At 44.7% G+C, this 27763-nt stretch overlaps 2 protein-coding genes and 1 non-coding gene across 6 annotated transcripts; 1 reads left to right on the top strand and 2 right to left on the bottom strand.

The window, feature by feature from the left end:
- Positions 1 to 18490: 18490 nt before the first annotated feature.
- On the top strand, positions 18491 to 19900 carry LOC109739248 (uncharacterized). Its single transcript, XM_020298334.4, has 2 exons — positions 18491 to 18653; positions 19189 to 19900. Exons 1-2 carry the CDS (start codon positions 18554 to 18556, stop codon positions 19680 to 19682), a joined length of 594 nt encoding a protein of 197 aa, XP_020153923.1. The 5' UTR covers positions 18491 to 18553; the 3' UTR covers positions 19683 to 19900.
- Positions 19901 to 21887: 1987 nt separating this feature from the next.
- On the bottom strand, positions 21888 to 23469 carry LOC141028052 (uncharacterized). Of its 3 annotated transcripts, XR_012190241.1 has the most exons (6): positions 23324 to 23469; positions 22683 to 22906; positions 22516 to 22551; positions 22350 to 22429; positions 22117 to 22256; positions 21888 to 21975 (listed from the first exon to the last, which is right to left on the bottom strand). XR_012190241.1 is itself a non-coding variant. In XM_073505886.1 (5 exons), exons 2-5 carry the CDS (start codon positions 22866 to 22868, stop codon positions 22229 to 22231), a joined length of 330 nt encoding a protein of 109 aa, XP_073361987.1. In that variant the 5' UTR covers positions 22869 to 22906; positions 23324 to 23469; the 3' UTR covers positions 21943 to 22228. The 3 variants fall into 3 exon arrangements, 2 of the variants coding, with proteins under 2 accessions (XP_073361987.1, XP_073361988.1); XM_073505886.1 differs by having other exon boundaries at positions 21943 to 22256; XM_073505887.1 differs by having other exon boundaries at positions 21943 to 22256; positions 22683 to 22903; positions 23324 to 23412.
- A 717-nt stretch (positions 23470 to 24186) lies between these two features.
- On the bottom strand, positions 24187 to 27342 carry LOC109756617 (uncharacterized). 2 transcript variants are annotated; one of them, XR_012190242.1, is made up of 5 exons: positions 26835 to 27308; positions 26705 to 26760; positions 25004 to 25556; positions 24812 to 24895; positions 24187 to 24725 (listed from the first exon to the last, which is right to left on the bottom strand). It is a non-coding gene; the product is annotated as an uncharacterized protein (transcript). The 2 variants fall into 2 exon arrangements; XR_005762120.3 differs by lacking the exons at positions 24187 to 24725; positions 24812 to 24895 and adding an exon at positions 26112 to 26405 and having other exon boundaries at positions 25269 to 25556; positions 26835 to 27342.
- Between the last annotated feature and the right edge of the window lie 421 nt (positions 27343 to 27763).

Genomic DNA, 27763 nt, shown 5'->3' with positions numbered 1-27763 from the left:
CTAGTCCAATTCGGACCAGACCAAGGGGAGGGGTGAGGCCACCCTTGAGGCCCTTTTTCTTCTTTTCCGTATGGCCCAATAAGGCCCAATACGTATTCCCGTAACTCTCCGGTACTCCGAACAATACCCGAATCACTCGGAACCTTTCCGAAGTCCGAATATAGTCGTCTAATATATCGATCTTTACGTCTCGACCATTTCGAAACTCCTCGTCATATCCCCGATCTCATCCGGGACTCCGAACTCCTTCGGTACATCAAAACTCAATAAAATTGTCATCGTAACGTTAAGCGTGCGGACCCTACGGGTTCGAGAACTATGTAGACATGATCGAGACACGTCTCCGGTCAATAACCAATAGCGGGACCTAGATGCCCATATTGGCTCCCACATATTCTACGAAGATCTTTATCAGTTAGACCGCATAACAACATACGTTGTTCCCTTTGTCACCGGTACGTTACTTGCCCGAGATTTGATCGTCGGTATCTCGATACCTAGTTCAATCTCGTTACCGGCAAGTCTCTTTACTCGTTCCGTAACACATCATCCTGCAACTAACTCATTAGTCACAATGCTTGCAAGGCTTATAGTGATGTGCATTACCGAGTGGGCCCAGAGATACCTCTCCGACAATTGGAGTGACAAATCCTAATCTCGAAATACGCCAACCCAACAAGTACCTTTGGAGACACCTGTAGAGCACTTTTATAATCACCCATTTACGTTGTGACGTTTGGTAGCACACAAAGTGTTCCTCCGGTAAACGGGAGTTGCATAATCTCATAGTCATAGGAACATGTATAAGTCATGAAGAAAGCAATAGCAACATACTAAACGATCGAGTGCTAAGCTAACGGAATGGGTCAAGTCAATCACGTCATTCTCCTAATGAGGTGATCTCGTTAATCAAATGGCAACTTATGTCTATGGCTAGGAAACATAACCATCTTTGATTAACGAGCTAGTCAAGTAGAGGCATACTAGTGACACTCTGTTTGTCTATATATTCACACGTGTATTATGTTTCCGGTTAATACAATTCTAGCATGAATAATAAACATTTATCATGATACAAGGAAATAAATAATACTTTATTATTGCCTCTAGGGCATATTTTCTTCAGTCTCCCACTTTCACTAGAGTCAATAATCTAGATTACACAGTAATGATTCTTACACCCATGGAGCCTTGGTGCTGATCATGTTTTGCTCGTGGAAGAGGCTTAGTCAACGGGTCTGCAACATTCAGATCCGTATGTATCTTGCAAATTTCTATGTCTCCCACCTGGACTAAATCCCGGATGGAATTGAAGCGTCTTTTGATGTGCTTGGTTCTCTTGTGAAATCTGGATTCCTTTGCTAAGGCAATTGCACCAGTATTGTCACAAAAGATTTTCATAGGACCCGATGCACTAGGTATGACACCTAGATCGGATATGAACTCCTTCATCCAGACTCCTTCATTTTCTGCTTCCGAAGCAGCTATGTACTCCGCTTCACATGTAGATCCCGCCACGACGCTTTGTTTAGAACTGCACCAACTGACAGCTCCACCGTTCAATGTAAATACGTATCTGGTTTGCGATTTAGAATCGTCCGGATCAGTGTCAAAGCTTGCATCAACGTAAGCATTTACGATGAGCTCTTTGTCACCTCCATATACGAGAAACATATCCTTAGTCCTTTTCAGGTATTTCAAGATGTTCTTGACCGCTGCCCAGTGATCCACTCCTGGATTACTTTGGTACCTTCCTGCTAGACTTATAGCAAGGCATACATCAGGTCTGGTACACAGCATTGCATACATGATAGAGCCTATGGCTGAAGCATAGGGGACATCTTTCATCTTCTCTCTATCTTCTGCAGTGGTCGGGCATTGAGTCTTACTCAACTTCACACCTTGCAACACAGGCAAGAATCCTTTCTTTGCTTGATCCATTTTGAACTTCTTCAAAACTTTGTCAAGGTATGTGCTTTGTGAAAGTCCAATTAAGCGTCTTGATCTATCTCTATAGATCTTGATGCCCAATATATACGCAGCTTCATCGAGGTCTTTCATTGAAAAACTCTTATTCAAGTATCCCTTTATGCTATCCAGAAATTCTATATCATTCCCAATCAGTAATATGTCATCCACATATAATATCAGAAATGCTACAGAGCTCCCACTCACTTTCTTGTAAATACAGGCTTCTCCAAAAGTCTGTATAAAACCAAATGCTTTGATCACACTATCAAAGCGTTTATTCCAACTCCGAGAGGCTTGCACCAGTCCATAAATGGATCGCTGGAGTTTGCACACTTTGTTAGCTCCCTTTGGATCGACAAAACCTTCTGGTTGCATCATATACAACTCTTCTTCCAGAAATCCATTCAGGAATGCAGTTTTAACATCCATTTGCCAAATTTCATAATCATCAAATGCGGAAATTGCTAACATGATTCGGACAGACTTAAGCATCGCTACGGGTGAGAAGGTCTCATCGTAGTCAATCCCTTGAACTTGTCGAAAACCTTTCGCAACAAGTCGAGCTTTATAGACAGTAACATTACCATCAGCGTCAGTCTTCTTCTTGAAGATCCATTTATTTTCAATGGCTTGCCGATCATTGGGCAAGTCAACCAAAGTCCATACTTTATTCTCATACATGGATCCCATCTCAGATTTCATGGCCTCAAGCCATTTTGCGGAATCTGGGCTCACCATCGCTTCTTCATAGTTCGTAGGTTCGTCATGGTCTAGTAACATAACTTCCAGAACAGGATTACCGTACCAATCTGGTGCGGATCTTACTCTGGTTGATCTACGAGGTTCAGTAATAACTTGATCTGAAGTTTCATGATCATCATCATTAACTTCCTCACTAATTGGTGTAGGTGTCTCAGAAACTGGTTTCTGTGATGAACTACTTTCCAATAAGGGAGCAGGTATAGTTACCTCATCAAGTTCTACTTTCCTCCCACTCACTTCTTTCGAGAGAAACTCCTTCTCTAGAAAATTTCCAAATTTAGCAACAAAAGTTTTGCCTTCGGATCTGTGATAGAAGGTATACCCAACAGTCTCCTTTGGGTATCCTATGAAGACACATTTCTCCGATTTGGGTTCGAGCTTATCAGGTTGAAGTTTCTTCACATAAGCATCGCAGCCCCAAACTTTAAGAAACGACAACTTTGGTTTCTTGCCAAACCACAGTTCATAAGGCGTCGTCTCAACGGATTTTGATGGTGCCCTATTTAACGTGAATGCAGCCGTCTCTAAAGCATAACCCCAAAACGATAGCGGTAAATCAGTAAGAGACATCATAGATCGCACCATATCTAGTAAAGTGCGATTACGACGTTCGGACACACCATTACGCTGTGGTGTTCCGGGTGGCGTGAGTTGCGAAACTATTCCACATTGTTTCAAATGTAGACCAAACTCGTAACTCAAATATTCTCCTCCACGATCTGATCATAGAAACTTTATTTTCTTGTTACGATGATTTTCAACTTCACTCTGAAATTCTTTGAACTTTTCAAATGTTTCAGACTTATGTTTCATTAAGTAGATATACCCATATCTGCTTAAATCATCTGTGAAGGTGAGAAAATAACGATATCCGCCACGAGCCTCAACATTCATCGGACCACATACATCTGTATGTATGATTTCCAACAAATCTGTTGCTCTCTCCATAGTTCCGGAGAACGGTGTTTTAGTCATCTTGCCCATGAGGCACGGTTCGCAAGTACCAAGTGATTCATAATCAAGTGGTTCCAAAAGTCCATCAGTATGGAGTTTCTTCATGCGCTTTACACCGATATGACCTAAACGGCAGTGCAACAAATAAGTTGCACTATCATTATCAACTCTGCATCTTTTGGTTTCAATATTATGAATATGTGTATCACTACTATCGAGATTCAACAAAAATAGACCACTCTTCAAGGGTGCATGACCATAAAAGATATTACTCATATAAATAGAACAACCATTATTCTCTGATTTAAATGAATAACCGTCTCGCATCAAACAAGATCCGGATATAATGTTCATGCTCAACGCTGGCACCAAATAACAATTATTTAGGTCTAAAACTAATCCCGAAGGTAGATGTAGAGGTAGCGTGCCGACCGCGATCACATCGACTTTGGAACCATTTCCCACGCGCATCGTCACCTCGTCCTTAGCCAATCTTCGCTTAATCCGTAGCCCCTGTTTCGAGTTGCAAATATTAGCAACAGAACCAGTATCAAATACCCAGGTGCTACTGCAAGCATTAATAAGGTACACATCAATAACATGTATATCACATATACCTTTGTTCACCTTGCCATCCTTCTTATCCGCCAAATAAGCAGTTCCGCTTCCAGTGACCAGTTTGCTTGCAGTAGAAGCACTCAGTTTCAGGCTTAGGTCCAGACTTGGGTTTCTTCTCCTGAGCAGCAACTTGTTTGTTGTTCTTCTTGAAGTTCCCTTTCTTCTTCCCTTTACCCTTTTTCTTGAAACTGGTGGTCTTATTGACCATCAACACTTGATGCTCCTTTTTGATTTCTACCTCCGCAGCCTTTAGCATTGCGAAGAGCTCAGGAATTGTCTTACTCATCCCTTGCATATTATAGTTCATCACGAAGCTCTTGCAGCTTGGTGGCAGTGATTGAAGAATTCTGTCAATAACGCTATCATCCGGAAGATTAACTCCCAGTTGAATCAAGTGATTGTTATACCCAGACATTTTGAGTATATGCTCACTGACAGAACTATTCTCTTCCATCTTGCAGCTGAAGAACTTATTGGAGACTTCATATCTCTCAATTCGGGCATTTGCTTGAAATATTAACTTCAACTCCTGGAACATCTCATATGCTCCATGACGTTCAAAACATCGTTGAAGACCCGGTTCTAAGCCGTAAAGCATGGCACACTGAACTATCGAGTAGTCATCAGCTTTGCTCTGCCAGATGTTCATAACATCAGGTGTTGCTCCTGCAGCAGGCCTGGCACCCAGCGGTGCTTCCAGGACGTAATTCTTCTGTGCAGCAATGAGGATAATCCTCAAGTTACGGACCCAGTCCGTGTAATTGCTACCATCATCTTTCAACTTTGCTTTCTCAAGAAACGCATTAAAATTCAACGGAACAACAGTACGGGCCATCTATCTACAATTAACATAGACAAGCAAAATACTATCAGGTACTAAGTTCATGATAAATTCAAGTTCAATTAATCATATTACTTTAAGAACTCCCACTTAGATAGACATCCCTCTAATCCTCTAAGTGATCACGTGATCCATATCAACTAAACCATGTCCGATCATCACGTGAGATGGAGTAGTTTCAATGGTGAACATCACTATGTTGATCATATCTACTATATGATTCACGCTCGACCTTTCGGTCTCCGTGTTCCGAGGCCATATCTGTTATATGCTAGGCTCGTCAAGTTTAACCTGAGTATTCCGCGTGTGCAACTGTTTTACACCCGTTGTATTTGAACGTAGAGCCTATCACACCCGATCATCACGTGGTGTCTCAGCACGAAGAACTTTCGCAATGGTGCATACTCAGGGAGAAGACTTATACTTTGATAATTTAGTGAAGGATCATCTTATAATGCTACCATCAAACAAAACAAGATAAGATGCATAAAGGATTAACATCACATGCAATCAATATAAGTGATATGATATGGCCATCATCATCTTGTGCTTGTGATTTCCATCTCCGAAGCACCGTGCTTGTGATCTCCATCTCCGAAGCACCGTCATGATCACCATCGTCACCGGCGCGACACCTTGATCTCCATCGTGGCATCGTTGTCGTCTCGTCAATCTTATGCTTCTACGACTATCGCTACCGCTTAGTGATAAAGTAAAGCATTACATGGCGATTGCATTGCATACAATAAAACAACAACCATATGGCTCCTGCCAGTTGCCGATAACTCGGTTACAAAACATGATCATCTCATACAACAAATTATATCACATCATGTCTTGACCATATCACATCACAACATGCCCTGCAAAAACAAGTTAGACGTCCTCTATTTTGTTGTTGCAAGTTTTACGTGGCTGCTACGGGCTTAGCAAGAACCGTTCTTACCTACGCATCAAAACCACAACGATAGTTTGTCAAGTTGGTGCTGTTTTAACCTTCGCAAGGACCGAGCGTAGCCACACTTGGTTCAACTAAAGTGAGAGAGACAGACACCCGCCAGTCACCTTTAAGCAACGAGTGCTCGCAACGGTGAAACCAGTCTCGCGTAAGCGTACGTGTAATGTCGGTCCGGGCCGCTTCATCTCACAATACCGCTGAACCAAAGTATGACATGCTGGTAAGCAGTATGACTTATATCGCCCACAACTCACTTGTGTTCTACTCGTGCATAGCATCAACGCATAAAACCAGGCTCGGATGCCACTGTTGGGGAACGTAGTAATTTCAAAAAAATTCCTACGCACACGCAAGATCATGGTGATGCATAGCAACGAGAGGGGAGAGTGTTGTCCACGTACCCTCGTAGACCGACAGCGGAAGCGTTATCACAACGCGGTTAATGTAGTCGTACGTCTTCACGATCCGACCGATCAAGTACCGAACGTACGGCACCTCCGAGTTCTACACACGTTCAGCTCGATGATGTCCCTCAAACTCCGATCCAGCCGAGTGTTGAGGGAGAGTTTCGTCAGCACGACGGCGTGGTGACGATGATGATGTTCCACCGACGCAGGGCTTCGCCTAAGCTCCGCAACGGTATTATCGAGGTGTAATATGGTGGAGGGGGGCACCGCACACGGCTAAGAGATCTCAAGGATCAATTGTTGTGTCTCTGGGGTGCCCCCTGCCCCCGTATATAAAGGAGCAAGGGGGAGGCAGCCGGCCAAGAGGAGAGGCGCACCATAGGGGGGAGTCCTACTCCCACCGGGAGTAGGACTCCTCCTTTCCTTGTGGGAGTAGGAGAAGGGAAGGGGGAAGGAGAAAGAAGGAAGGGTGCGCCCCCCTTCCCTAGTCCAATTCGGACCAGACCAAGGGGAGGGGTGCGGCCACCCTTGAGGCCCTTTTTCTTCTTTCCCGTATGGTACAATAAGGCCCAATACGTATTCCCGTAACTCTCCGGTACTCCGAAAAATACCCGAATCACTCAGAACCTTTCTGAAGTCCGAATATAGTCGTCCAATATATCGATCTTTACGTCTCGACCATTTCGAGACTCCTCGTCATATCCCCGATCTCATCCGGGACTCCGAACTCCTTCGGTACATCAAAACTCAATAAAACTGTCATCGTAACGTTAAGCGTGCGGACCCTACGGGTTCGAGAACTATGTAGACATGATCGAGACACGTCTCCGGTCAATAACCAATAGCGGGACCTGGATGCCCATATTGGCTCCCACATATTCTACGAAGATCTTTATCTGTCAGACCGCATAACAACATACGTTGTTCCCTTTGTCACCGGTATGTTACTTGCCCAAGATTTGATCGTCGGTATCTCGATACCTAGTTCAATCTCGTTACCGGCAAGTCTTTTTACTCGTTCCGTAACACAGCATCCCGCAACTAAGTCATTAGTCACAATGCTTGCAAGGCTTATAGTGATGTGCATTACCGAGTGGCCCAGAGATACCTCTCCGACAATTGGAGTGACAAATCCTAATCTCGAAATACGCCAACCCAACAAGTACCTTTGGAGACACCTGTAGAGCACATTTATAATCACCCATTTACGTTGTGATGTTTGGTAGCACACAAAGTGTTCCTCCGGTAAACGGGAGTTGCATAATCTCATAGTCATAGGAACATGTATAAGTCATGAAGAAAGCAATAGCAACATACTAAACGATCGAGTGCTAAGCTAACGGAATGGGTCAAGTCAATCACGTCATTCTCCTAATGAGGTGATCTCGTTAATCAAATGACAACTTATGTCTATGGCTAGGAAACATAACCATCTTTGATTAACGAGCTAGTCAAGTAGAGGCATACTAGTGACACTCTGTTTGTCTATATATTCACACATGTATTATGTTTCCGGTTAATACAATTCTAGCATGAATAATAAACATTTATCATGATACAAGGAAATAAATAATACTTTATTATTGCCTCTAGGGCATATTTCCTTCACACCTAATGCCTCATCTTGTCGACATATCGATGAAATGACCCTAGGGTCACCTTGAGCCTCATCTTGTCAACATATCGATGAAATGACCATAGGGTCACCTTGAGCCTCATCTTGTCGATATATCGATGAAATGATCCAAGGGTTACTTAGAGCCTCATTTTGTCGATATATCGATGAAATTACCCAAGGGTTACCTAGAGCCATAATAACAAGCCAACATCATAACTTGACACAAATAGAGAGGCTTAAGTATAGTGCATCATATAGATTCATAGATTACAGTACCATATCACATCATCATGAAACTAGATCCAACATCATAGCAATTACTAGTTTAGCTAGATTACAGTACCATAACTTGTTGCCAAAATAGATCTTAGCAATTACTAGTTTAGCCAAATCACATCATAATCAAGGTTTGCCATAAGATTTCAACATCAGTTCCCATAAGCATAGAAATAGTCTTTCAGCCTGCTGGGTTGCTTTCTTTGTCTTGGTGGCAAGAATGGTGCTGCCGTGGAAGCTGCAGCTGTTGAACCTCTTCTGGTGGTTGCAACTGATGAAGCTCTCCTACTTGCTGCAGCTGAAGAAGCTCTCCTGGTAGCAGTTGAGCTGGCTGCCCTTGTTGCTGCACCTGTAGTTGAAGAAGCTGACCTTGGTGCTGGAGCAGTTGAAGAAGCTACCCTTGGTGTTGGAGCTATTGAAGAAGCTGCCCTTGTTGCTCCCCTGGGTGCTCCACTTGTTGATCCCCTTGGTGGTGTTGCTGCCTTGCTTCCTTGTGTGCTACCCTCCTCTGTGTTGTTTGGCTGCATGTAAGAATTGTAGCAAGTTAATACATTCAACTATTAGAAAACAAAATGAATGACAACTAGTACAAACCTGATGCTTGTTCTTTCTCATTGCTAAGCCTAGTTTTAGAGTTTGTTTGCATGATGTGTATCTGTGACCTACAAGCTGGCAGTTGCTGCATGTAATTGAAGCCATCCTAGATGTATCTTTGGGTGCTGGTGGCTCAAACTGGCTCCTTCTCCTCTTGGTTTGCTGCTTCCCTGGCTTATCCTTGAACACTGGAGGTTCTATGTCTCTGGTTTTGGTCTTGGGCCACAGATCTTGTCCTGGTACAGGGAATATGATGGGGTTGTATGCTGCCAGATACATTGGCTTTTTGAAAAAGTCATGTACAAAGTCTTCAGACCTCAGTTTGGCTTTGGTGATAGCTGATTGCATGGGACTATAGTCATGTCCCATTTCCTGCACCCACATGTCCTATGCTGCAGGTTAACTGAATAAGTTCTCTCATTGCTTGTCACTTGGTAGATATTTGGCCCAGCCATCAATGCTTGACAGTTCCTAGAATTTTTCTTTGCTTCTTCAAGCAACTCAGCATATGTTGGGCATATATACCACTTGGCTACCTCTGTCTTAGTCCTATTTCCATTGAACCTAACCATCAACTTAGTCCTGATTGCATCTATCATGGTCTTTACTGGTTTGCCCCTCACATCTAATATCATCTTGTTAAATACCTCACTAATATTATTGACAACTAGGTTAGTTTTGCAATTGAAGTCCATTGCAAATCTAGCCCAAGAAGCTCTAGGAACTTTGTTAAGCCAAGCCCAAGCAGCCTTACACTCTTTTTTAAGAGCATCCATTGCAGCAAGATGGTCATGTTCAGTATAAGAGTAACTAGCTTTATCCATGTACTTCTTTAATTCTGACCCCCTAAAACCAGCAGTCTGAAAGTTTTGATAGATGTGTCTAAGGCAGAATCTATGTGGGCAGTTGGGGAATACATTGTTTGCAGCTTTAAGAAGGCCCTGTTTGGAGAAATCACCATAATCACAACCAAGCAATTATGAACTAAGCAATTATGAACTATGCAATTATAAACTAAGCAATTAGTAAGCAATGTATATTATCAAATACAACTAAACATGGGAATTACCTTCTGTCTATCAGAGATTATGGTGTAATAACCAAATCTCCCTGATTCTCCACCAATTGCTATCTTCAGTTAAGATAGAAACCAAGTCCAACTGTTTGTGTCTTCTTTGTCCACAACTGCAAAAGCAATGGGATATATGTTATTATTCCCATCCCTTCCTGTGGCAGCCAGAATTTGTTGGCCAGTAGACAGCTTGATGAAGCATCCATCCACACCTGCAATGGCACACAACACAAGTTAGGAACAAGGCATTCAAATAAGGCAAAGTAAACAAAGTAAAGTAATCACCTATGAATGGTCTGCATCCATTCAGAAATCCTTCCTTGCAAGCATTCAAACAGATGAACAAACCATGGAATCTTGGATTTATGCTTGGATGCTCCTTTAAGAACTTAGTAGTGACAATGCACCTACTACCTGGATTTGTGTCCAAGATAGCCTGCAAGTAATCCCTGATCCTAGTATACTGCCCCCTCTGATCTCCTTGCACCATCTTAACTGCTTTGTTCTTAGCCCTGTAGGCCATATGAGTGCTGATCTCAACTCCATACTTGCTCTTCAGATTTTGCATTATTGTAGTTATTGATGTGTTCAAATCTGTTCTTATTGCTTCTAACACCTCATGTGTGACCCACTTGGTAGTCACCTTGGTGCTCTCTGCTACAGCTGGACATGTGTGCAAAAAATTTGCCTTTCTAATGCAAAATGTGCTCTCATTTGCCAACACAGAAGCTGCAATGAAGAAAGGGCAATGTTCATGTCTGCAAATAGCTATTATTCTGTCATTGCAGTTCCTATGAAACTGATAGTTTCTGTTTTGAGCTATGTGGAATGTGAGAAGTGCCCTTCTAAATTGGTAAACATTTTCAAAACAAAGCTTCTTTACAAACTGCATCTCTGGGCTCTCTCTATCCTCAGCATACCAGATTCTTGGTTTGGGTTTTTTGGCCCTACTCTTCTGGCCAAGCACAAAAGCTAGGGGTACTGCCCCATCATCCTCCTCCTCCTTCAAATCAGCAGGATTTGGATCCTCATCAGATGATGGTACCCAAACATCCTGAAATTCTTGCTCCAAACTTGCATGTGATCTACTAGTTGGCCCCTTTCTTACTTTCAACTTCTTCCTCTTTTCCCCTTGTGGTACCACCTCCTCTTCAATTTCCTCATCCTCTCCATGCTCCTCATCCTCTCCATGTTCCTCATGCACTACCTCTTCTTCTAGCTCATAAGGTTCTTCAACATCAATGTCACCTTCAAAGAGTAAAAATGGGTCCTGTCTCTGCCTCCTCATCTCAGCCATCCTAGCCATGAAATCCTCATCTTGCTCCAAGTCAGAGTCATCTTCAGTTAGTAAAACAGGAAGTTTTCTTTTAATTGCCTCCACCCTCTCAACACTCTTCTTATGCTTCTTATACCTCTGTATTTTATTCCTCCTCTTAAGCTCCATAGTTCTTTCCAACTCCTCTTGCTCCAAATCAACATCTCCTGCATTTCCTTGATCCATATATATATCTTTGTGCATAAACAGATGTGTGCTCTGCTCTGTGGAGTAAAATTGTATTGGTTGTGCCTCCTGCTCATCAACTTGTGCAACTCTCCTTGTTTTTTTAGATGGTGACCTGTACACCACACCTTCATCACCGACCTCATACACAGTCCTCTCTCCAACGCTACCTATAGGAACCTGCTCCTCACAAACATGACCTATGTTTAAATCTCCAGGTCTGGGCTCACTACCCCTAACTACTGTCAGATTAACTATGGTCTGATCTCTGTTGGCAATGTGGTCTAACATCTCATCAACCTTGTCATCATCACAGATCTTTTCCAAACCAGCTACATCCAAGCCAGCATCCCTAATAAAGTACATGTAGTCATCCTCTCCATAGCCTGCTATCTCTATTAGTGCTATTAGATTCAGAAATGTTATGTCTGAAACACACATGGTCCTTTCCAAATTGTTCCTGTCATGAAAGTGGAGCCTAACTTCCCACACATCATCACACAAACTACAAAGCAAAGAAGCTACACATCAATTTCTATGCATACATTTCTAATAATTAAAATCAGTAACAAACTGAAGTATTACAGTGCACAAAAAAATAATTAGCACACATACAGTTTCAATGCACTGACTACACTATATACAGTGCATATTCAGTTAACTGAAGTTAACTAAAATATTGCAATTAGTGGGTGAAACTGATACATATCCAGTTAACTGAAATCTTTTGAACACACTGAATAAATTTAGTTAAGTTCATACACTGAAGCAAATTCATTTAACTTCATACACTACCCCAAATCCAGTTAACTTCAGACGCTGATAGAATTCAGTTAACTATTGACAGTAAACAATATTCAGTCAATTGAAAATCTATTGTACACTGAGAAAATTCAGTTAACTTCATACACCGAAGCACATTCATCTAACTGATAGGATACATATCAGAGGTTAGACTACAAACAATAATGATCTACAGTTCATTCAAATCGAAGCCTAACTATTGAACTATGAGAAATTGAACCCTAACCCTAGAATCGACAGTAAAGGAGGGGGACAACTTACTCGACGCCGCCAAATCCAGAAGCCCATTGATGGCTACCCGTCGGAGTAGCTTGCACAGCACGGGCAAGAGCGCCGGCGGCGCAGTACTCCAGCGAGGGCGACGGCGCTCTCCTCTTCGGGGCCCGACTAGGGTTTGAGCTGCCGCACACCTCCTCCACTTGGTTTGATTCGCCGCCGCCAAGCAACCCTCCGCTGCAGCCTCCATCCACTCCCCCGCCGGCGGCATCCACTCCCCCACCGTCGTCAGGGCTCGCCGTCGCCATGGAGCACGGGGAGAAAGAGAGACAGGGGAGAGTAGAGTGGGGAAAGGGGGAGAATGAAGTGGATAAGGGACCCGTGCCGGTTTTGCCCTAACGGCGCCGTCAGACGGTGTGAGCTCGTGGGCGTTACGCCACGTCCTCAAAAACGGGCCCCACCTGTCATAATAGAGGTTAAAATGCCCAAACAAACGGTTAGTTGTTTTCTGCAAATGATTAGGCCCAAAATCAGTGTTTTCTGGCGCAAAATCGTAGGAGTCTTTTCTGCAACCCTAGGCTTCAATGTGGTGGTTTTCTGCAATTCACTCGCGCGCCCACGATGTGCGGCGCCACTGCGCTCTTGATGGCTCTCTTGCTAGTGCCGGTGATTCCCGTGGCAGAAGCTGCTCGAGTTAAGGTGCAGGCGCTGAATACCCGGGGCGGTACCTACAATGGCAGCACCACCGTTGGCCGAAAGCAAGAAGCCATGGGAAGCGGTGGAGATGGTGGAGGCGAGGGGAGTAGCGGCGGCAGTTCTTGGGGATACGGCTGGGGGTGGGGGTGGGGATGGGGCACTGAGGGCGGCGGTGGAGGCGGTGGAGGAGGAGGCGGCGGAGGAGGTCGCGGCGGTGGCAAGGGCACCAGGCCGGGGTGGCGCGGAAACGGAAGCCGGCCGGGGGCGGCGCGCGCGAGGAGAGCGCGGCACCGGCCCAGCTACAGCTCGAGCATGTACGCGCGTTGCACGGCGCCGGGGAGGTGCCGGGGCATGAAGCTGCTGTGCCCGATGCAGTGCGACGGCCCTTGCTTCTACGACTGCGATGCCAACTGCAAGGCGCACTGCCGATTCTAGCTCCCTCCCATGCTTGTACCTGAGCGCCGGCCGTTACCACTCACGCGCGGTTTGTTTGTTGGATTGGAGAGGATGCGTCGCTGCATGGCTGCCATGCAGTGTGACGTGTTCTTGTTCTCTGATTTGTTTTTTTTTTTCGGCAAAGAGGAGTTTTATTCCAAAATTATAGGATTACAATCTACTGGCAAGAGATCCTCGATACATGAAGGGCCTCTCTGAAGCCAAACAGCAGTGCATGATTTTGTACTGCTATAATTAGCCAGACAATCTGCTACCCTATTTTGATCCCTATAAATCTTCTGGGGAATAAACTCCCTCTCCTCCATCAGGGCCTTGATCTCAGCTATCAAGTGCCCATAAGCTGAACGTGAGAGATTCTCATTTGATAAGATGGACAGAGCCTCAATTGAATTTGACTGGACGATCACTTGCAGTTCTGTGTGTTGGAGAGCTAAAGCTATGCCTTGCATAAGCGCATGGATCTCCGCTTCTAGAGCATCATTGCATCTGAATAAAACCCTCAGCAAAGATGACGAACCGTCATGACGTCGTACCACCATACCAGTCGCTACGGAGCCATCATGAACAAAAAAAGAACCATCCACCGAGAGTGCCGCCTGGCCCACTGGAGGAGGAGGCCATGGCACACACTGTCCGCTACCGATAGGTTCCGGAGTCCGGACCTCCAACAGGGTCATTTTACCTTTGATAATCTCTTCGGTGCTATATCTCCGAGCAAGATCTAGGGATTTTAGATAACTGACCAAGAAATCAACACTTATTTCCAATGGAGGAACTACCTTGCCATGTGCTATATCTGACCTGAGACTCCAAATACGCCAAATAAGTAAAATAACCATGTCACGAACTTGATCAGAACATCCAGATAGAACATGTAACAGCCACTCCTTGCCATTGTCTATCAGTTGGTGCGTTGCCGGTAGCAGCCAGAACTCACGCATGGCCTCCCAAAGGGCCCTTGCATGGCCGCATGTAATTAAAGCATGGAAGGAGCTCTCCACTTCAAGGCCACACGCAGGACATGTTCCACGATTTGAGATATGTCTAGTCACTTTGCATTCATTTGTTGCTAAGGCCCCAGCCGCAACCTTCCAGGCAGTGACCCGCATCTTGAGCGGGACTTTCGCTCGCCAGATACATGACCATGGAGAACGCTCACCACCTGGGCAGGTACTGGAAGCACCACCTGCAAAATTATCGTCGTGTTCATGTGTAGCCAGCCGGTAAGCACTCTTCACACTAAATCTCCCATTCTTTTCAGGCCCAGGCAAGAAAATCATGACCATTCCTAGGCGAAGTCAGAATTTTCAAAATATTATGTACGTCCATAGGCCAAAAATGCTCCTCAAGTCGCTCTATATTCCATGCACCATTAGTATCAAGAAAATCAGAATCAGTTTCGCTTAGGCGTAACCGGCCGGTAATCATGGCCACACGGAATCCATGGATCGCGCCATGCTTTAATCACAGCACCGTCCCCCACTCTTCATATAATACCCTTCTTAACCAGATCCAGGCCATAAACAATACCTTTCCATACTGCCGATGAGTTCGCCGGAAACATAGTATCAAGAATATTACCGTTCGGATAATACTTGGCCTTTAGAAGGCGGGCACACAAACTATCAGAGGAATCAATTAAATGCCAAGCCTGTTTAGCCAACATAGCTTGGTTAAATGCTCTCATGTCTTTGAACCCCATGCCGCCTTTTGATTTCGGCAGAGTCATTTTGTCCCACTTTAACCACGTCATCTTCTTCTTGCCATTCTCAACACCCCATCAATATTGACGCATCAGTCGGATTAGCTCGTCACATACTGACGCTGGTAATCAAAAACACTCATGACATAACTGGGTATAGCTTGCGCCACTGACTTAATCAAAATCTCCTTATTACGAGAAGACATATATTGTTCACTCCAATCCACCAACCTCTTCTTCATATTAGACTGAAGCGTCTCAAATCTTCCTTTATGCATTCTTCCTTCTGGAACCGGCAAGCCTAGATATTTCGTTCTCTGATTTGTTAGTGTGCCAGCGTCTCGGCTGCGTTTCCTTTTCGTTCCTTCGGTAATTCGGTTATGTAGTGTGTTTACTTTGGGATCAGTCGGCTTGTGTTTCCATAATAGAAGTACTGGCTCAAAAATGCATCTTTTTTTTAGGTCTCATTGGTCGGTTTGTCCACACCCGTAAGGAATCCTATAGAGATACACACTCTGCTGTTTATCTCAACATGCAGCTATCATCACTATGAAAACAATCGACCAATAGGTCCTTTGCCTAGAGCCGGGGACAAAGCACTCAGCAAATACACAGCCATATCGGCAGGCATAAAACCATATGCATCGCATATATCCATACAAGCTATCAATTTGTCAATTACCGCAACAATTACTTGCCCATATCCAACAAGTCACAGAAAAATAAGTTCAAAAAGCATACAAAGTTCCTTAGGTTTGACACCCTGTATGTCTCGTTAAGGCGAGTAAATAGCATAAAACTACTACTTTACGGGCTAGGGTTTCAAAAAACTACCAATTTTTAATTTTTCGCTGATAATTACCAAGTCAGGGGTTGGCTGTTTCAAAAAACTCTAATAACTCGTTGCTGGCGATTTAAACCGTTTTATGACAGGTCAGACCCACTCCTAAACAATTCGTTTGTTTGACCGTTTTGTTTGACCGTTAACTTACATGTGGGACCCACATGTAAGTTCTCTCTTCTTCCTCTTATCTTTTGTTCTCTTCCTTCTCCTCCTGACCAAGCCCAAGCTCCACCACCCGCTGCCGCTGCACGCAAACCAGGGCCGACCGCGGGAAGGAGCACCGTGCGGAGGACCAGCCGCCACCCAGGAGCACGGGCCGCCACCAACCGCTCGCCATGGCCAGGGGGCAGGGACTCGGCCTGCCGCGTCCAGGGGCATGGGCTACCGCCATCCTTGCGCCATGGCCAGGGCCACCGCCAGCCGAGCTCCATGGCCACGGGCTCAGGTCGCCGCGCCCAGGAAAGGGAGAAAGAGAGAGAGGCCGTGCGGCGGGGGAGCTCGCCGGCAGGAGGAGGCCGCGGCCGCCACACATGCTGGAAGGGAGCTCTGCGGCGGCGCGCATCGGACGCGCGACGGGAGGGATCTCCGCAGCGGCGCCATGGCTTCTGGCCTGCGCGCTCTTTATGGCGGCTGCTGGCCGGCGGGCGCGCTCCTCTTGATCTTGAGCACGGGAGGGCGCGCACCGAGGAGCAAAGGCCTGATTGCTTTTTTTATAAAAACAGTCAGGGACCCGATTGCTTTTTTAAAAAAGTTATAGGGACACAATTGCTTTTCTAAAAAACTTACAGAAATACTGACATGTGGACCCTACATGTAAGGTAACAGTCAAACAAACGGTTCTCTTACGTGCGGGTCCCAACTGTCATAATCGCGATCAATTTTAAAGCATCGAGTGATTAGGGGTTTTTTGAAACAGTCAACCCTTGACTTGGTAGCTATCAGCGAAAAATTAAAAACCGGTAGTTTTTTGAAACCCTAACCTGTAAAGTAGTAGTTTTATGTTATTTACTCCATTAAGGCGCTATATTCTGTGCAAGGTGACGTTTCCGTATTTTTTTAGAAAAGGAGGTTAAAACCCTCCGCCTCTGCATCAATGGATGCATATAGTCATCTTTATTAATTATTTCATAAAGGTCTGACAGAAACATACATCAAACCACTCGAAGCCTTCACTCACACCTACAAACTCGATAATATGGAGTGCTCTCACTTCCCGTATCTAAAACTGGTGTCATCATCGATTCATCCACATAACGTATCGGAACGAACAGCCGGTGCAGTAGATCTAAAGCGTACACCACATGCACACGTTTTAGAAGCCGCCATCATCATCGGACCGCTGACCCATCTTCAGGGGAGAAATCCGCATCATCATTGCCAGTTCGGCCATCCTCGACGCCACCACGGCACCCAACGGCGCCACCACCCTATGCTCGTCCATCCAGAAACGAAGACTCTGAAAGATCTGTCGTGTATAGCACCTGCCGACCAGGCATGACATAGCGTAGCACCTGTCGGCCAAGCATGACTTGACATCTCCACTGAAGCTCCGTGCAAAACAAAGCCACTCCACCTCCTGCCTCTGTCTTCCAGCACTGCTCCACAAACAATGCTCACAAGAGAGGTGACGTTTCCGTATAGCAAGGTACATGTTGTGACTTGTAAATTTTGCTTCGCAACTCTGGTCTTCAATAATCATTGTGCGCGTGTGCACGTATATGTTATACTCTGTAGATGTTGAAGTATTTTCACAACAAAACTACGTGTGCCACTTTAGTGCGTACGTGTGTAACCAGATATTTTGTATACGTACACAACACGGTACATAAGCAAATTGGTCGATTTCAATATAACAGGACGTAATCGACCAATGAATCCGATAATTAATTCAAGGCTGCACAGAGATAGACAATCTCTACTTTGTTAGCTGATCTTGGTTGCCAAGTGGTTCCACACACTCTCGATCATACGTACTCAAGGCCGCGGATAAATGTCAATGCCCCGTTCTGGGTGGCACTAGCTAATAATCAAGTCTGACAACGAGATATACCAATGCTCGGCCTGGTTCGATCATACCCTAGCTAACAGCCAACCGTAGCGTTACATGGAGTTATTGAAGGTTGAAACTTTCGCCCCCGTCTATTAACTCGACGAGATAGGCGTGCATGCATGCCTTGCCTCGTCTATAAATACGGCAATTCTAGCAGGGATATCATCTCATCCTAAGCTAGCTATTATAACCCGATCAATCTGGTCGTCAGCAATGGCGGTCAAGTCTCTAGTTCTTCTCGGTGTCGTAATAGCCTCGCTCCTACTTCTCTCCCAGGATGTAGCACATGCTAGAGAGCTCATTGATGCTAAAGGTTTGTCAAACATGCTCTCTCTCTCTCTCTCTCTCTCTCTCTCTCTCTCTCTCTCTCTCTCTCTCTCTCTCTCTCTCCATGGAGGCCTCCAAATGCAAAATTCATGAAAATTCATATTTTTACATTCAAAAAATTCAAAAAAAATACAGAGATAGATGAAGGCATGGTGCAGAAGTGTGTAAATTTTCAGGACGAAATATGTTGAAATGAGGGCTGTGCAAAAAAGAAAAATCTGGAGTTTTTTAACACATGATACTATTCATCCTCCCACCATAAATTTGCCTTTTTGTACAAATCACATTTCAACGTATTTCATTCTGAAATTTTACACACATACGCCTCACATCATTGTTTACTTCCACACACAAAAGTCAGATTTTTTTGGAACCAAAATTTTCGAATTTTGATAATTTTTTTCAAAAATTTGGCCTCCATGGAGGTCGAGAGCCAAAATGCCATTCTCCAAATTAAGTCACTTCCATGAACATAGTACAGTACCTCAAGCAATGTTCACTAAGCGACTGTATGTATGCAGAGTCTGAGGAGAAGAATGTAAAACCTGCAGGAGGGCCGGGCCTGAAGGACGAGAAATGGGGAGGTGGAAACAAGCATTATGGAGGGTATGGGAATGGTGGGGGGTACGGTAATGGTGGAGGGTATGGAAACGGTGGTGGATATGGAAACAATGGGGGAGGCTATGGAAATGGGGGGTATGGAAACAATGGTGGAGGATATGGGAGTGGAGGTGGATACCAACATGGTGGAGGATACGGAAACAATGGTGGTGGGTATGGTGGAGGATACGGAAATTCTAGGCATGGTGGCGGTTATGGCGGTGGAGGTTATGGACCCGGATATGGTGGCGGTTATGGTCATCCAGGCAACGGTGGTGGATTTGGCGGCGGCGGCTATGGTGGAGGATACGGTGGTGGCGGTGGATACGGTGGAGGTGGAGGATATGGTGGTGGTGGCGGGTATGGTGGAGGTGGAGGTTATGGTGAAGGATCCCGTGGTGCCGGCTATCCTTGAGACGGCTATGGTGGAAGAGGTCACAATGAATGAGTAGATATGTATATTTGTTTTAACTAAACATTTGTGTTGATCTGTGATATGCTGCTTGAATAAAAGATTTGTCCTTATGCTCGCATATAGATGTAATGTTGAGAAATCGAGCAAGCAAGCTAGGCTTGTGTTGTCTCCTATGTATGAAAGAGAATATACCTTTTGAATTGATAGTGTTTGGCTTCCTAGATGGGCTTTGGTTACTAACGATAAGATGATTAAGAGACTAACATGTGCACCAAGTGTAGTCTTGGTTTAGTCTTAAAACTAGTTTTAGAACCGGCATCGATGACATCAGATTTGGATTTGAATCCTTGTGGATATCTGAATGTCCACGTGTGTATACATGATGTGGTCCCAGAGTCAATATTTCTTGTCTGACCATATTTTAGGCACAAAATATTTTACGTAGACTCTATATACACTGTTGAAAATTTGGTGTTTGTCAACTGTCTCGATCTTGCGGAGTTTCATATCATGGGCTCTCGGTAAACCAAACCTTTCCCGAGCACCAAACTTGGCAAACGTGGGCACTCGATAGAGGCTTTAGTTCACTGATAGCTGTCAGAAAAATACTCAGCAATGCCAAAACACTCGACCAATACACACTTTGCCCAAGAGCTAGTGGCATGGCACTCAACAACCAGGAACCATGTGGCACAACGTCTGTGGTTGACGGCATTTTTTCTTCTTCCTGTACCATTATTTTGATCCAAAGATTTTTCGGAAAGACACATTGAAATAGAAGCTCTCGAACCTATTCGTTTCTGCACTCCATAGATGGAGTGTTAGCTAGGTACATGTTACTCCGCAAAAAAAAAGACCTAGGTACATGTTGCAGAATGCCCCAAGCAAGCAACTTGGCAAATATTTTCAAATTTCATTTTTACATACAGAAAACGTTTGACGAGTTCTCTCACAAGGAACATGGTATAGTTTAAAGGCGTTCCCAGGTTCTGACACGTGACCCACTTTGTCGAATGCCGGGACGCTCGGCAAACAACTATACTAATTTTTTAGCAGTGAAAATCTTTGTCGAGTACCTTTACTAGGAGCTCGCCAAATTACATGTTGGAGTTGACAAAGACAGTCAGGCACCACTACTACCGAGTGTGTTACTCCGTACAGGAGACCTTTGCTGAGTTCACCGCTTGGTAAAAGGTATTTTTTTAATAAAATAATGTTTGTAAAGCCATTCAAAACATAGCCAGCACCACATATACATCACATATAATCCACGCAAGCTAGCAACTTGTCGATTACCATGGCAATCACAACTAGTCCATATACCAACAAGTCACATAACAATATCAAAAGCATATAAAGTTCACAAGCGTCGTACAAGTCACACATAAGATAAGAAACATTGGAAGTTCGAAAGTAGTTCATCGACACAACCTCTCGAAAACATCAACTCCGTGGACGCGGGCTTTGTGATTGTGGGGGAGGAGGGGGGTATGCTTCATAGCCTTGACACTTTCATGAAGCGCCTACAGTTATCTTTGTTACCCTTGTATCATACTGGATGATCGGTTAATATTGGTGGCTATTATGGGAAAGTGGTAACCCTTGAACTCTACCTGGAGCATCTCTCTTGCAGCCACTTCTTCCCGCGGTCGTGCCACCTGTGCGGCCTCGGCCTCCTCCCTTTTCATCCTTTCTTCTTCCAGCTTTGTGGCCCAAATATAGATTGCAATTCAGGAATGTAAAGACATGGGTATGGAAGTTGCAAATCTGGAGTCATGCAATCTCACGTGAATGAGTCGTCGGGTGACTCCTCATGGAGGGACTTGAGCTTGTGCTCGGTGCCTGGATCTGAAATAGTTTGGGATGTGAGAAGGTGGCGACTGCACCTTTGCAAATGAGGTGGCAACCACTCTTCTTCACACCTCCTACCCTCATGACCAACTCTGGATCGGGTGGCTACTACAGAGGATCAACCACGGACCCATGTTTCTCACGGTACACAGTTGTGTACGCATCCATCTTCTCCTTGGTTGAGTCGTTGTAATACCCTGGCCCCCTTTCCCCTATGGCCATGTGCACACGCCCGCATGATGTTGACGTGGCACCCAGGTTGTTGTCTCACTTGCAAGAGAAAGCATCACGATTAATAAACATGTATGCACCTAGAGACAAAATTGACCTTGGAGTTGCACATACCATCTTTTGGTAGCTAACTGCCAGGTTGAGGCCGCCTAGGACATGTGAGAGGCCCTTCATCCACGGTTTCTCCTCCCTTTTTCGTAACGTGTCGCACCTGCCACGCAGGGTCGCACCACATACCCATGAATGTCGTCCAACAATCAGCTGGGATCCATGGCTCCATCATCTAGCTACTCAGACAAAGTACATCATATGACGAATAGAAGAAACAAGAGGCTACTGATGTAAGTAGTACCAAGAAGTGATTTTAATTCCCCTCGTCCTCCAGGGGGCGACATCTCATCTCAGTCGTGTATCACACAATGTGCTCATGTTAGAGAGACGGTTCTTGGAATCTCTCTCTGCCATCAGGCGTGCCTCAACCAGGTGCCCATCCTGGCAGGTAAAGTGTTCCAATAACAATGCAAATAGCAGTTAAATATTTACCAAGCATCGAATATGGACCAATGCAGTGTGAAATGTACTTACCCACATATCTCGATAGATCCGGTCGGACTTGTTGTCACACTCGTCATCCAGGGCGTTGTTGTACTTCTCCCAAGTGAATCCTGGGGACGATTACACCTTGTCATTCAGCTTCACCATGTCGGGGGGGTCCTCCTTCAGAAGAGCACCAATGATGTGGTTCACCTACCGGTGGTGTGAAGCCGCTTGAACGAGTTCCCACTGACTACACAATGAAAATGAAAGTCATATGTCAGCGTTCGAATATTATATGCCAAGAACTTTTAAGGACATCATTTACTTGTCTAAGTAGGGTCAAACGACAGGCTGGTGCTCGGGAGGTGTGGGCTTTGGTACCTCCGACTGACCACACCCAGAGTGCTTCTTCATGCCTGTAGAGCTAGAGGCAGACCCCTCCTCGTCCTCACGCACCATCTCATGCTCCTCCTCGCCAGGAGTGTAGATATCGTGGTCCTCCATGGCAGCGGGTATAGAACCACTTGAGGAAGAGTAGCCACGGTCGCCACTGCCAGAAAGCCTCATTGATTTTACAAGTCACCTGATGCTTGATGAAGCATCTTCTATAAGAAAGACATAACCAAAAGAACACATATTAATATCATCATCACAATAACATGGAAAAATTCAAGAAAATCTCCACATCCCTAGTGTCTTTGAAATAAACAATTCAAATAAGAAGAAACATGGGAAACGAGTTGTCGTGGCACATATCACATACGCAAGCAGATATCATATGCACAAGCACTGTTTAATACTTCATTGCATAAGTAGAGCATGGTACCACATTAACATCATACAAATCTTAATTAAATAGTACATTCACTAATGCACTCCATTACCTACAACATCAACACTACATCTATATCAAACTATCTGGCTAGACTACTCCGATAATGGAGCTCTAGATTGAAGTTGGAGAAGCCGGGTGACGAATAGTCAGAGCAGCAGGACGGGACGTGTAGCGCCCCGAGGCTCACCTCGTGATCATTGGTGGTGGGCCGAATCCATGGCAATGGGTCATCGCTCTCCTTCGTCTCGTCGACGAACTTGTCAAGCTCGGCGAAATACTTATGCTTCTCGACATGACAGCGGGTCATCTCCTAGCGATTAGCCTCGACCTCCCATTCGCCCTTGATAGACTCGAGGAGAGCGTGGTTCTCATCATAGAGCTGTGGTCCACCTGAACAAGTGATGCCAAGTAGTCCTCACTGGCACGTTCGGCGGCAAGCTGCACATGGACCATATAGTCCTCTTCATCCTCATCCGATAAGTCAACCGTAAAGGGAGCATAGTCGTCTATTTTTAGAAATTACTAGATCATCGTTGGCGCGCGTTGCCGCACCCGTCTTTTTAATACGGAATGTTAGGTATTGATGCAATGTTGTGTAGGTATTTTATTTTAAAGTTAACTATATGTAATTATGTACAATTTTATTTTATCTAAAAGTTATAGTAGTTGTAGTATACATATTATTGTGATTTTTTGCGTATTTGTAGCATAAGATGTTCATTATAATAGACCAAATGCCATTTGCAGGAGGCTAGTATTTTTCTCTCAAGATCATGCATGTCAAGATCCTCTTGGACTTTAGGCCTACAGTGGACACTCCACTTGGCTCGCTAGATGATGTTTTTTTTTACAATCACCACTTTGCCCATAGAATTTGGACTTGAAATATCTACTATTTTTACGACTGGTGAGTAAAAGAATGGCTAACTGCAAACATAAAGATGACAGAATATCAGAACTGATTTGCAATGTGCAATTGAGACACCGAGATTCAGTTTTAAAAAAAAGGAAAACATCGACATTAATAGAGAAGCTGATGTGCAAAAGAAAAACAGAGAAACTGCAGACCATTACTGTGCAAAACGTTCAGGTACAAAGTAACTAAAGACTGCTTGCTGCTGGCAAGTGTTGTACGACAACACAAAACAGTACGACAACACAAAACAGTGTTAGTTCTTTGTGACAAAAAAGAGCTCAACACATGGTGTCTCACAACTATTACATTATTACCTGAGGGAAGATCTTATAAGCATTTTTCTTATGTTTCTCAAGCACCAAATCTAAAAGTAGCAAGGGACATGACCGAAGAAGCTCAATCTAATCATCCAACCTCGTGAAGCAGCAGTACCTCCTCTTTAGAATGATGAGCACAATTTGATCTGTTAGAAAGGTCCGTCGTGCATGATGAACTTCTCCAGCTCCAGCTCCTTCCTCGCGTAAATCTTGACAACGTCTGGGAGGTTGGTGTGTGGCTTGTAGTTCCCAAAGAAGGCACCTTTCAAGGTCTTGCCACTGAGGAAGTTCATCAGGTGGGTATTGAATGCCACCTCCTTGTGTGGGACACCCACCAGCCTAACCACGCCCCACCCCTGCACTCAGACTTCATGACTGAGCTCAAAGTAGAAAACACATCAATGCTCAGAATGCTCAAACTACAAGTGTATCGAGAACATACATCATGAAAGCATTCAAAGGCAAATATCATGGCGTCGACGTGGCAAGTGCAATCCACGGCTCTGTTGACTCCAATGTTTGTCATCTCAACAAGCACCAGGAGCATAACTCAATTGCAAGCATTTGATACAATATGGCATCCCGTGAACAAATTAAGAGATAAATGTATGCTCAGGCAGAGAACATAACATACCTCATGCACTGGCTTGGTGTGATCCTTTGGGTTTACAAAGTCGGTGCAGCAAAATTTCTTAGCTGGCTTTTTCGCAAAAGTTAAGTATGTGTCCATAAACAATTATGAAAATGTATATATATTTTGTTTCTGAAGATAGCAATAGACTGTAACTTGTTCTTATTTTGCAGGGTTCAAGTCCTCACTGATAATACTTGATCCCCTATCCATCCTGACCCCTTCCATAGCCTGATCATGTGAAAAGAACATACAACAACGACTGACGTTTATAGGGAATAATTCTCATCAACCTCCAATAGTATATTGTGGTAGATAAAATATCATGTTTCACTTAAAGCAAGGCTTACAACTCCAAGGCTAAAAATCGCCACCCTCAAACCCTTTGCCGTTTTCGCGAGGCATTCTAAATCTGAATATGGTGTTTCATTGGAAAATAATGGCATCAGAACAATCACTGAAGGTAGAGGTCTAGACGAAGACGAATCTCAGTTTCCAGCTGATGGTGAAGTGTGATGGCCCATCACCTATCAGCATGCCCCGGTCGACATTGATCCTGTAGAGGTCACAAACATTATAGTGAGCACATTCCTTGCACTGGCCAATGAACACTGGCAGGACATGGTCATCTGGAATGAACTCGGTCACGCCCTCTTCATTGCTCTCAACAATGTGGCGAGGGAGAAATAACTTGGGAAAGGACTTAGATTAAAAATATATTTAAATGCAACGACTAACAGAACATTAATTGAAACGACACTGCTCCAAATAATCCATAAAATATACAGTTATGTGCATGTGTTTTCTTGGAGAATTACTAATGAGCTAAAGAAGAAAAACACGAGGTCAGGAACACAGAGAGTAGATCCCTGCCGAAGAATATGAAATAATTTTATTTTACAAAGCACGCTTCTAGGAAGCTTGTGTGATGAAGTTGTCGTATGATGTTTCTATCCCATGGCAATAAATATGATGCTTGCTTTTTATTATTAGCTACCAGGAATTTTGATTTTGCTGCAGATTATACCCATTTGTCAAACACCTGATTGCAATAATCGACAAATATGTATATCTGTCATATCATCTGCCATGAATGCCTCGAGGAACTCACTGTTGATTGCTTTCTTCAAAACCCAATGACTTTCTCTCGTTGATCTGCTTCACCTAACAGCGAACGCCGCTTCGCCTAGACCTGCATCGGCGTGCGACCTGGAAGGCCCGAAGCAGCTTTACCACATGGGCTCGCTCCTCGACCGGATGGCGGATGCCCGTGTGAACACATCGGCTCAACCGGCTTGCCTATCCACCCACAACCTGCGACTGCATCGACGGTATTTTCTTTTGCCCGCGGCTCACCAGTTCGCAGCTCGGCTAGTATCTTCCACAGGTGCTTGGAGCAAAGGTCCTAGTCCGCTTCATAAATTAAAACTTGGAGAAGGTATTTCATGTACGCAGCACCGAAAAATGATCATGAAGACATTATTCCTAACTTTTTCTAGTTGGTTCATTCCACACTATTAACAAAACAAAATGATTCCATTACAAAATTTTGAGCAAAGTGAACAATGCAGAACACGCCTAAGAGTATACTGGCATGATGTTACTACAAGCCTACAACCGAATAGAGCATACCATTATATTTTGTAACACCTTATTACCTATTAACAGACGCCATTGCAAAATTATGAGAACGATCTACCATACCTGAACATTAGCTTCCTCCCTAATATCTCATTTGCCTCATCGCACAATGTTTTTACCTGCAACTGGCTCAATCAGTACAGAAGAGAACTCATGGATTCCATGAAATATTTGTAGGGGTTAAGTGAAATACCCGGAGAAGCAAATCTGCATGAGTAGATTGTCACCTTCGAGGAGGGGATTTGACATCAACTTCCATTGGAGGAGAGGACATCACCAGTGGTCATGACCTGCAGATGAGCACCCATCCACCTTGCTCCAGCTCGACTCGTCGAAGGTGACGGGGAGGAATACATTGGCGGCTGGGAAGTCCCCGCCTTGCTCCAGATCGACTCGTCTTCCCATCCTCCCGTGCTCATCCTCTCATCTTTGTCACACCTTCGACCTTCATGGAACAACGGGACAGGGAGGCGCCATGGGGAGGTAGCACAAGGAGCCGGAGGTAAAAAAGGAGGGACAAAGGAGGAGAGGGTTGCGCAATCGCCTAGCTAGGTGCAGAGCGAGCAAGAGGAGGGAAGGGCGCCGCTGCCTGAGATCCCTTCAGCGGCGGCGGCGGCGGCGGTGTCAGGGAAGGGGATGAGGCGCTGCGAGAATGGGTTGGAAGCCTGCAATGCGTAAGGGGTGGAGGCCCAGTTAACCACAGACTTCAGATTTTTCTCCCGGAGTAGCTGCCCTCAAGGACGAGTGGCCCAGTTCGCAAAGTTGAGTTGATCGAACGGCCAGAGATGTCCGAACAGCGAGATCCAAAGGTCAAAATCGCTGATAGCGTGAGAGAGCTGGAAAAGTGTTCAGTTATAATGTATTTAAATTGAGACCAGTTTCATTGAACTAATGAAAAGGTCACTGTATGTAGTTATGAAGAAGATGAATTTATGAGTGAGGCGTTTTGGAGGACGAGCTACCTGACGCTCGTTATCTCGACCAGGCGTTGTGCCGCTGTGATGTGTGCGGCTTCCATTTCCAGTTCCTATACGCAGGGTATTTATGTGGGAAATACACTGGTGCCATGCGCTGGAGTGCTTGGTTTGCACATGAGACCACATTAATGTGGCTGTGCGGCGG

This window comes from Aegilops tauschii, chromosome 7 (genome assembly GCF_002575655.3).
Source record: "Aegilops tauschii subsp. strangulata cultivar AL8/78 chromosome 7, Aet v6.0, whole genome shotgun sequence".
NCBI classification, from domain to species: domain Eukaryota; kingdom Viridiplantae; phylum Streptophyta; class Magnoliopsida; order Poales; family Poaceae; genus Aegilops; species Aegilops tauschii.
Note: the sequence above shows the minus strand (reverse complement) of the source record. Positions and strands in the feature narration are given on the sequence as shown.

What these genes read in the sequence shown, in the direction of transcription:
- LOC109739248 (XM_020298334.4), top strand. Translation starts at nt 18,554, where the DNA reads ATGGCGGTCAAGTCTCTAGTTCTTCTCGGTGTCGTAATAGCCTCGCTC. An exon ending in AGAGCTCATTGATGCTAAAG is followed by an intron (nt 18,654 to 19,188) that starts GTTTGTCAAACA and finishes GTATGTATGCAG; the next exon opens with AGTCTGAGGAGAAGAATGTA.
- LOC141028052 (XM_073505886.1), bottom strand. Translation starts at nt 22,868, where the DNA reads ATGAGGCTTTCTGGCAGTGGCGACCGTGGCTACTCTTCCTCAAGTGGT. An exon ending in CAAGCGGCTTCACACCACCG is followed by an intron (nt 22,430 to 22,515) that starts GTAGGTGAACCA and finishes AATCGTCCCCAG; the next exon opens with GATTCACTTGGGAGAAGTAC. An exon ending in GGATCTATCGAGATATGTGG is followed by an intron (nt 22,257 to 22,349) that starts GTAAGTACATTT and finishes TTTACCTGCCAG; the next exon opens with GATGGGCACCTGGTTGAGGC.